Raw genomic sequence first — 10266 nt, 5'->3', positions numbered from 1 at the left:
CTGCAAGTCCATGCCCCACATGAAGGCCTTCCAATTGCTCACACTGGAACTTATTCCCTCTTTAAAGAAAAACCCCTCCTTCTGGGAGGGACTGGGTACATGTGACCTATAAAGGAAATTTGTCCTGAGGATGAGGCAGGCAGAAGGAATCAAGGAACTAAATTCAAGGAAGTTGCTGATGTGATTCTTTATTTCCCTCCTTCTGTCACTTCCCTCTTTCCCAAGGCTCCCTTACTTCTACCTGTCCTGACAGGACCTTTGGCTTCTTGGAGAGAATCAGAGTGCCGAAAAGGCTCTCAGGCTGCCACACTGTTTTCTTTGAAAACTTTTGTTCTTGTTTGCTTAGAAATATGCTGAAGACTCTGTAGATTAGAATGTTTCTGTTCTAAAACTTTTCTTTTAGGGAACTCCAGGCTCCAGCCACCCAACCAATGGCATAAAGGATAGAAAGTAGGTTTCAAATAAAGAGAAGAGAAAGAAAGGAGGTAGAGGAACAGGAAGAAGGATTTGAGAGGAAGAAACTGGGCCCAGTGACCTTGAGATTTATGCAGACAATGGAATCCACCTTGACCCTAGAAATGTGGGAGACTAGGCCCAAATGCGTCAGAAGAGGCCCCTCCCTGCCATGACCATGGAAGGTTCACCTCTACACAAAAGTCAGTCATGAAGGAGGCTGAGGAATAGTGGGCCACATCCCTTTGTCCCATTTCTCCAACCTTCTCACAGAGCTGGAGTAAAGGCGATGAGCAACTTGGCACAAATTCAGTACCATTACGGGGGGGGGGGGGGAAGAGGCACGTGTGACTAAGAAATACTGAGGGCATCATTCCAAATTTGGAAGCCAAGTTTCCAACCTGTGTTCTTTTGGATATGAGGTGAATATTCCCCACCACCCGTTACCTACCTCTTCTACTCAGCAGCGGACAGAGCTGAACCTAGTCGACATTCCTGTGTGAGATCACATAGCACCTGAGTTCATGTGCTCTGGGATGCACAAGGAATTTCTGTGATGCGCCGGGAGCTCTCTGAGGGAAGAGAAGACTGGTAGAGGGGCCACCACTGTGCTCAGCTCTAGATGATTGAGGCTGCAGGACGGCGACAGGGCTGGCTTTGACAGGTCAGTCCAATTGACAGTAATACACTTCATATATTAGAAGACCCCCTAAGTATTGGCTCCTTTTTGGTTTGAGAGGAAGGTGATCATATTTACTTGACTTTGACCGCATTTATGGATCCGGAAAGGGATAATGTAATGGCAAGATTTTCTTAGGTGTAAGCCAAAGTACAGGGATTGCATTTATATGTCATTCTGTATTTTATAGAATGCCATGAACTTTCCTTTACTCCTCTTTCTAACCTTGGCAAGAAATGTATTTTAGGGATGAAAACATCCATATGGAGCACTTAAATTTCACAAGTTCTTGACTTCTTGTAGAATTATTCAGTAGAATTAGCACACTGAGCTGGGGAAAAGACTTTTCAAGCTTTTAGTATCATTCACGCTACTTCGTAACAATAGGTTGATTTAGAGGTGGAATGCAGTTAAAAGATGTTAACCAACTCTGGAAACGAGAGTTGGAATTTAACTACCTGCCTCTCCTGCAAGGTGACCCCGGACAGGACATTCTTTCTGGACTTGTTTCTTCCCCTATGAAATACAGGATGTTGTGCAATAGCTTGCATTTCTCTCTAGCACCATGTGCCTGGCACTCTGCTATGCTTTAGGCGCGCGTTGTCTTGTGCAATCTTAACAGCCCAGTTTATACATGAAGAAAAGAAGCCTCAGAGGTGGGTACCTGCTAATAAATGTTAGTGCATGCAGTCCCAATCCTGAGCCCATGCCTTAGGAACTTCCAGCATTATAGTTAAGAACTTTCCCAGTAATACAAAATATGACTTCAGCAGATTTGTCTTGACCAAAATGGTCAAGTGGAGGGGTCCTAGCATAGCTTAAACCAAGATGAAAGCAAATGGCAATGGAGGCTTCCAGCTGTAGGCCAAGCAGCTCACTGCCACCCCCACCCCAGGCCTAAGAATGGTGTTTCCTATCATCTTGCAACAGCCTTCCCCTCCCACACACAGGGCCCTGGGGCTGCCTGCAAAGCCTCGCAGGGAGTCTGGTGTACACAGTGTGAGAAGCTGCTCTCTGAGAGGGTTTTGTGGCTGGCTGTGGTAAGTGCTCCCACACAGCTCTCCACCTCCCCCAGAGACTCTCAGATTGGGAGCCCCTCGGCAGCCCAAAGAGAACGATCAGGAGAATTCGGTTTGTAAAAATCTGTTTAATAAATACACATCTTAGAAGTACCAAAATAATTACCAACAAAATACACAATGTACACCATTTACAGGAGGATAACACAAACCTTGACAGATAGTGACTTTTAACCCCACATCCCTGCCTGAAAGGTTTAACGACACACCTGGTCGTTACACATCCCACACCAGGCTCAGCCACGGAATCTATGGTGATTCAATCAAAAAGCACAATAAAATGTTGTCCTTTTGTCACATTTTGCATAACCTCCTCCAAAAACCCCACAAAGACGAGGTTTGAAAAATGTTTTCTTTGAATTCCAATGATCTTTCTTGTCCCCCTTCCAAAGTTCACAAAAATAACAAAATGAGGGCTGATCCACCATAGTAAATGTTTCGGGCCAGGCAGTGTGAAGTGTGGTCTTAAGTACCCCCTTTTGATTTTTTTCTTTTTTTCTTTTTTTTTAGAAAAATAAAACTCTCTTTTTGTACAAATATACAAGTCCATGTTCTTTTAGATACTTTTCGAAGCTCATAACGTCAGGCGCTGGCCTCCAAGCACACAGTCATCATAGGGCAGCTAAAAACAAGAGAAAGAAAAGGCACATTAAACTTCCAGAGCTTTGCCAAAGGTGCTGGGATAATGGTGAGGGCTGTTCCTGGAAATAACTCAAGTATTCTTGCATTCCATTCTCCATAACCCAAATATAAATTAACTTCAGGGGCTGAGGGAGTTTTTCTTTAGTTCTCTCCTTTAAAAAGGGCAAAAAATGAAGACACACTTTTGGGGTACTACTGGTCACACACACTAAAGTGTGAGAATTTCATTACGTTGAGCCCTTTGGATAAAGAGTCGCTCTAGGGGCCTGGGAGGGTATTGCTTTGTGCAGAGTGACGAAGCTGAGACTTACCTCGTCCTCTGTGAACTCTGACTCCGTGTCGTAGCTCTCCTCATCCTCGCTCTCTGGCAGCATCTGAAGGTTTTCGAGGGTCAGCTGGCCCAGCTGCTGCTGTATCCGCGTGCTTGGGCGGCCCCAGGTGAGCTGGTATGGGGAGTAGCCCTGGTAGGTCACTCTGTTGACATCAGCCCCACACTTCAACAAGAGTGACACGAGATCAGAATTCTGCAGGTCCACTGCAAGATGGAGGGCGGTTCGGCCATTACAGGGCTCCTGAAACCAAAAGGAATTTGAGATGTTTATGGCTGAGTTTGGAATTTCTGCTTGTAACAAGAGCACGTGAAGTCTTATTGAGGAGGGCCTTGCAGCCCTGATGCATTCCATCTGGAGACATGAAGCACTCACCTGAGCATTGACATCAGCACCCAAAGACACCAAAAGCTCCACGATGCCCAAATAGCCATGGATAGAAGCTAAGTGTAAACACGTGTGACCTACAAGAACAATGAAGAAAGTATAACCACTTGTTTCAACCCTCAGATCTCAAGCAGAACTTTCCACCTATTCTTTAGGGAACAAATGCTTCTGAATTTGGAGAACCCACAATCTGGGCTCTGAATGAACTTTATTAAGGCATCAAATAGGCCTTTTGCATGTATATTTTCTCATTCTTTCAAGTGTTGAGAGTTTCCGCCCTTGCCCGGACTCCTAAAGTTGGCCCACCTCTCCCTTCTCCATGTCACCTGCCTTCTGATGGGCAGGGTAGGGCAGGCAGACCTACCATTGTAGTTGGTGGCCTGGAGGATGGAGTAGAGGTGCTGGGTCCTGCAGGTCTGAGTCAGGACTCCCACACTAGCCAGGCAGCCTTGCTCACAGGCAAGGTGTAGGGGGGTATTTCCTCGAAAGTCTCGGAGCTCAGGATCACAGCCAGCTTCCAGAAGTGCCTCAGCAATTTCTGGTTGGTTGGTGATCACAGCCAAGTGGAGTGGAGTCTGCAAACAGAAGAGGGAACAGAAAGAGGGTAAGCCATGGCCCAAACTCAGAGTCTGTCTCCCCCTGAACCCCAGAGATCTCCTGGTCGTGGGTGCTCCTCCTCCCAGACAGATATAAGGGGCAAGACAAATCCCGGAGGCCCCAGGTGGGCTTTCAGAAAGGCCTCACCAAATCAATGGAATTTTCTTTCCTCTCTAGGACTTTGGCTGATTCCAATGTAAAAGGTCAGGGTAGATAACGACCAGTGATCATTAATTTACAAAGGACTGGGAGCAACTGTGCTAGATACAACTTCATCACTGGGTCAGAGGCCCGGGGCTGGGCATGCCGGCGCACCTGCTGCAGGTTGTTCTGGAAGTTGAGGAAGGCCAGGTCGCCCTTCACTTGGCGGATCACTTCCATGGTCAGTGCCTTCTCTTCATGGATGATGGCCAAGTGCAGGAACCTAAGGGGAAGAGAGGGAAAAACCCCGAGGGCTGGTGAGTGCATTGCGTGGGGCCCAGGGCGGCGCGGGCTGCGGGGGATTGCGCAAGGCCGGGGTTTCTGGAGGCCGAGGCCGCGGTGTTTTCCGCGAGGTTATTATGAGCTGAGTGTTCCTGGCAGGCGCCCAGGGACTTTCCGGGCCCCCCCCCTCTCCTCGGCGGGCGCCGGTCAGACCGCCCCGCCCTCCCGCCGGGCCGGAACGCCCTGTACTTCCCCTCCCCGCCGCGCGGCGCCCGCCAGCGGGGCAGAAACTCCCGCTCCCCCCGCCCCCCTTTGCAAAGCCGGGACTTCGCGTCCCCGCCGCCGCCCCGCCCCCGCCGAGAGGACCGGGACCCGGCCTGCCGAGGGGGGCGGGGGGGAAGGCGTGCGCGGCTGCAAGGCGGAGCTGCTGCACCGCCGCCCCGGGGTCCGACCCTCATTCCCCCGCCCCTACGCGCGGCCCTCCGCTTTGCACGGTCTCCTGGGAGGGAGGGGGGCGGCGGTGCATAAACCCCGGATTGCGGCCGCCTCGCGGGCCTCGCGCTGCAGGCCCGGCGTCCCCACCCAGCCCCGGCCACCCGGCCCCGCGACACTTACGAGTCTCCGTCCTCGGTGAGCTGCTGCTTCCAGGGCTCGGCGCCGCGCGGCGCCTCCTGCGGCTCGAGGCGGATCTCCCGCAGCTCCTTCACCAACTGCTCGTAGTCCTCGTCCTTCATGGAGTCCAGGCCGCTGTCGTGGCGGTCGTCCAGCAGCCGCTCCTTCTTGAGCGCGTCCCGGGGACCGTCCATGGCCCAGTCCTGGCCGTGCTCGGCGGGCTGAAACATGGCGCGGTGAAAGCTCTGGCGCTGCGGCCCAGGTGCGCTGAGCCGCGGGCTGCGCGCTCGCTGCCTCGCAGTGTCACGGAGGGGAGGACCGCTGGCTGCGACTCTTGTGGGCTCGCCAGCGCCGCCGCGGCGCCCTATAAACGCTGGCAGGGGATTTCTCCGGGGCGGGGTCAGGCGCGGGGAATTTCCAAGCCAGTCAGACCAGAAAAGAGAACTGGCCTCGTCCTCTGCTCGGGAGGGAGGGGGGTGGGAGGGTGGGGGAGAAGCCTAAACCCTGAGCCGGGTTCATCAGAGAAACTCCCTGCGATGAGCCACTGGGGTCATGTACAGGGAACTTTTTGATGAACGCTGAGTGGCTGGAAAGTCCTCCCGACTAAGGTCCCCTCCCCCGGTACTTCCCTGCAGCTTGCACTCAGTAATCCCGTCCCTCTGCAAGAAGCCTTCTTTCCCTGGGGTTTCCCACGATCGATTCGATTTGGGGTCGTCGACTGTTGAGATCCCAATGAACGCAGACCTGCTGGGCAGTTCCTCCTTGGGGTTTGCCGACCGGCCGGTCCTTTCCGATTCTTGATCTTTTGAAAACGGGAGTGGAAATGATGGCTGGACGTCGGGATTTGATTGCCCAAACTTCTCGCTGCGGGGAAGGACGCACTGCGGGTTAGAAGATCGCAGGCAGCCTCTGCCTTCCTGCCAATACGAGGCTCTCTGCAGCGCAGGGACATGTAGCCAGCCCCTCCACACACACACCCCCCCCCGGGAGAAGTTGTGAATGCTTTGGCATTAAGAGCCTAAGGCTTGGAGAACCCTCAAATCATTTCCTCGGGATAAACAGCCCTGGTGACTGGAGGAGGGGCAAACACTCTGCCCTGTATTCAGGGAAAATGCTGAACATGACCTTTTTTTTTTTTCTCCCCCCAAGTAAAGCAAGGTGTTGATCTTTGTAGTAGAGGTTGTAGCTAGCTACCCTGCATGAACAAAATAATTATTGAGGTCATGTTCCCTGATTTGCACCGTGCTGCTGCAGAGAATGGATCCTCAGCTTACTTCTGGGTGCCCAGCTGGGTGACTTTGCAGAAGCATTTGGAAGAGGCTGAAGAATAGGTTGAGCAGCGCCTTACCCAAGATAGGGCCTTAAGGATGGCTAAGAAAGTAGTTGCTCAGCATGCTACAGGAAGCCCCCGGCAGCCCTAACATTACCCCCTTGCTGGCTCCGTGCTCTCCCGCCCTGGGAGGGCCTCAGCTGGACCTCTCCAGGCAATATGTATAGCCACCCCAGACTCCTCATCCTCTGGTTTCACCCGCAGAAATAGAACTTATGTTCCCACGCCACCCCCATCTCCTAGCCAGCAAGCATCTAATTGAATTCATCTACTTCTAGAACTGGTCCAGGCAAAATATAGCAACTTGGGTCAGAGTTTTTCAGGATGAGCCCCAGGGAGCCTCTATAGTTTTGCAGAAATTTCTGGTGATTATATTGCAATCATCTTTACCTTGACTGGCCATGTACTAACCAACCAACCAACCAACCAACCGTTTGCCATCTCTTCTCCTTGCACTCCTCCGGCTATCTAAATGGAGGGAACCTGGGTCGGGGGGAGTGAGATAAAAAATATGGGGGTGGGGAAAGCCCTAAAATCAAGAAATAAAACCTTCAGGATAGTAATGATCACATGTTACAATGAAAACTTCCCAAGGATAGACTCCATTGTCTCTGTAGGCATATGATGTACAAAATATACAATTATTGAGGCAGGATAGAATAGCAGCTATAAGTAGGAGATCTCACTTCGGGCTCCACCTCTAATTGCATATTAATTGGAGAGATCAGTTAACTTTGCTGTGGTCTACCTGCTTTTATAAGATTGGATTTAATGTCATTTAAGGTTTTTTTCCTGCTTAAAAAATGTATTGCTTGTCCACAAACACACATATAGCTGCTTAAGGGTGACTATGTCTCTTGGAAATATCACAGTATAGGTTTTTGGAAGGATTCCCACACTTCTTGCAATACATTGTTCGTTCTCAGAACTCCTCTTGTAAGATAGGTATCGTTCCTGTCTTCCCCCAAAGAAACTGAAATGCAGAGAAATTTACCTAGGCACCCCATGGCAGTTTATCTAATTTCTATCCCAACATATTAATCATGGGGCCAAAGCAGTTGTAGTATTTACACTTTTGAATACTCATTGTAGAAATGAGGCTGAATGTACTATAATTTGAAGAAGATTCTCAAAATATTTTCTACTCCAATCGTTATGTAAAATAGAGGGTTGATGTTCCCCTACCTGGAATATTCAAGTTCTGAAGGAAAAAAAAAAAAAGAATGTTAAACTCTAAATGCCCCACTTATATAGCTTAGAAGAGGATTTTTAGCTGAAAATTAAAAAATGATCATTAAGGAACAAAATTGTGCCTAAATAAAAAGTATCTCAATAGCTTTCTTACACCCCCTTTTACTGCTTTACATTCCTGATGGACTTCAAGACCTGGTAGTCTTTATTCCTGATTGTGTAGTGTGACACCTAGTGGTAAGAGTCAGGCCCAGGCATTCCCTGATTTGTCATCCTGCTTTTGGAAATTTTGGGAGGTGCTGAGCCTTGACGACCTGTCCCTGTGATGGGAATTCCCAAGGGGGTACTTTATGATTTTTCTGCAACCTAGGAGACCGTTTTGAATGTGATCCAACATGTTTTCTCTTTCTCATATAGAGCTCTATGTGGCTTAAATCAACAAAGGTTACTACTTGGATGGTAAAGAATGTACTTGGAAGTCAGAAAGAATGAGCAGATGCTCAAGCCATTTGGCTTTTTTAAATGCAAAAGACAAAAGAAAGACTACGTTAACCTCAAAGGGGGTTTCTATTTTAGCTCAGGACATAGCCATAGGGAATGACAGGATGGCCAGTGATGCTCAGTGGGCTTCACTCTGGGCAGGAGCACCCCCATGGGGGAAGGAGCACTGTCACAGACCCTTTGCACTCTCCTCCTGGGTGGGAAATGCATGGTGTGGGAAGTGCTCAGTGGCCTAGGAGCATGGAGGGTGGGCCAATAGGTTTGGCTTTTCTTAACATCACGGACAGGGTGTTCTGTGGCAGGTGCCCTGGCCGATTAAACTCACACTGTCTTAGCCCTAGCAAACCGATTTCCTGAAGAAGGAAACTCATTGCTTGATGCGGCCGGGCCGGAAGAGAAAGGAGCCATGGCACGGTCCTGAAGGGCGAGCAAGTCAGACACACCACTAACAGACCGCCCCACTGTGAAATCCTGCAGTTATAGTCTGCTTTCAGTCCCAGGCATGGTCTTTTTTCCTCCTGTGACAGCAAATGCTTCCATCCACCCCACTCAGAACCTGCAGCTCCCAAGCTCTCTCTGGATCTTTCCCGAGGAAAAACCATCAGGACCTTCATCTGTGGTGACCTGAAAATAACACTGTCAAAGCCTTCATGTGTTTTTTTTGCTACACATTGTACATTTTAATGGGGGATCAAAGCTTTAAAGGGTCCCAAACCCAAGTACCTACCCATAGGGGCCAGGAGGGTTTCACACCTGAGGGAGGCCGGCCATGGAACTGGGTCCAAGGGGAGTGGTGTCATCTCTAACAGACTAGACCTGGGAGAGCATGTCCCACACTCAGCTCAGACAATTTTTGCCAAGCAGCATTTGAAATTCAGTACTGCTATTCCACTGTTGAAAAAAAAAATCAGAAAATGGACTTTGATGTAAAAATTTTAAAACATGGGAACCAAAAGAAATGCATTTCTGCATCTTCTGGCCAAACAGAGCCCACAGGCTTTGAGTTTATGACCTCTCTTTCAGCTGAGGTATGATGTTTTTTTGGTGCTTTGGGGGAAGGCCCCAGCATTGGCCCCCCACTCCCACCCCTGGTGTTACAGGGTCTCTGTTCCTCCATGGAACTAGAGGCTGGGACTGAAGTGTGTCTTTCCAGGGAGTTTGGCTTGCTCCTGGCAGGCAAGATTGCAATCAGAGGCTCTAAGCCCTGAAAGGAGAGTTCTCTCTCCCCCAAAGAACTTTTAAACATTTCACTGTAAAACAAGTATAACCAATTCGACAAAGTTCTGATTTTTCTCACAAAGACTGTTTAGGTTAGTTATTTTTGTTTTAAACTCCTTTCAATAAACACCTCGTGCAGGTATTCCTGTTCTGCTGGTGCCCCAACCACGTGTGCAGCCTGCCTGTTTGGTAACCTGCCGTCAGAGAAGGGGGAGGCCTGCATGTGTCACTCTGGCCAGAATTCCTGGCTCTCCTTTTCCACTGTTTGTTGGTGGTAACCAAGGAATATCCATAGGTGTGTAGGGTTGTTCGTGTTCTCTTGCGTTCTGGGAGGAGTAGTTGGAGCAGGAGGGGGGCAGAGGCTTCATAGCACGTTGCCTCCTTTGCATGCCAGTCTATTTGCTATTTCATCTGGGGTGTTAATTCATTCTGAGTTTAGTCAGGGTGTGAGGACACTCAGCACTAGGGCGGTGCCACAGAAAAGCCTGTTACTTCGCAGGCTACGGGGCATGAACGATAGGAGGTCCCTGTTCTTGGGCACCATGGTCAGGTGTGGGGCTCATGATCCCTCTCAGCATCAGAGTTAAATCTACCACCAGAAACTATATGTGCACATTGTTTTTACCTTCTGTGGTCTAAGGTCTTGAGAATGGTTTAGGACAGAGGTAAACAGAATCATGGCTGCTAAAAGATGAGCTTCAGATTATAAGTAAAGATTTAGGAACATTGATCCTCAGCCCCTTCTTGTAATCATAAGTTAATGTCTTTCCCAAACCTCCTTTTAGAGCCTCTCTCCTCTGGAGGAGAGCCCCAGATTACGTGGCT

General features: G+C 49.5%; 1 protein-coding gene across 1 annotated transcript; it reads right to left on the bottom strand.

The window, feature by feature from the left end:
• Positions 1-2259: 2259 nt before the first annotated feature.
• On the bottom strand, positions 2260-5548 carry NFKBIA (NFKB inhibitor alpha). Its single transcript, XM_006732217.3, has 6 exons — positions 5205-5548; positions 4482-4590; positions 3934-4144; positions 3558-3646; positions 3165-3425; positions 2260-2833 (listed from the first exon to the last, which is right to left on the bottom strand). Exons 1-6 carry the CDS (start codon positions 5429-5431, stop codon positions 2786-2788), a joined length of 945 nt encoding a protein of 314 aa, XP_006732280.1. The 5' UTR covers positions 5432-5548; the 3' UTR covers positions 2260-2785.
• Positions 5549-10266: the final 4718 nt, after the last annotated feature.

This window comes from Leptonychotes weddellii, chromosome 9 (assembly GCF_054177405.1).
Source record: "Leptonychotes weddellii isolate Sample4059 chromosome 9, ASM5417740v2, whole genome shotgun sequence".
NCBI classification, from domain to species: Eukaryota; Metazoa; Chordata; class Mammalia; order Carnivora; family Phocidae; genus Leptonychotes; species Leptonychotes weddellii.
The sequence above is the reverse complement of the archived record's forward strand: the minus strand, read 5'-3'. Positions and strand labels throughout refer to the sequence as shown.

Coding starts and splice junctions, on each gene's coding strand:
- NFKBIA (XM_006732217.3), bottom strand. CDS start 5,431: ATGTTTCAGCCCGCCGAGCACGGCCAGGACTGGGCCATGGACGGTCCC. Junction 4,591..5,204: donor CTCACCGAGGACGGAGACTC/GTAAGTGTCGCG, acceptor TCTTCCCCTTAG/GTTCCTGCACTTGGCCATCA. Junction 2,834..3,164: donor CAGAGTTCACAGAGGACGAG/GTAAGTCTCAGC, acceptor TCTTGTTTTTAG/CTGCCCTATGATGACTGTGT.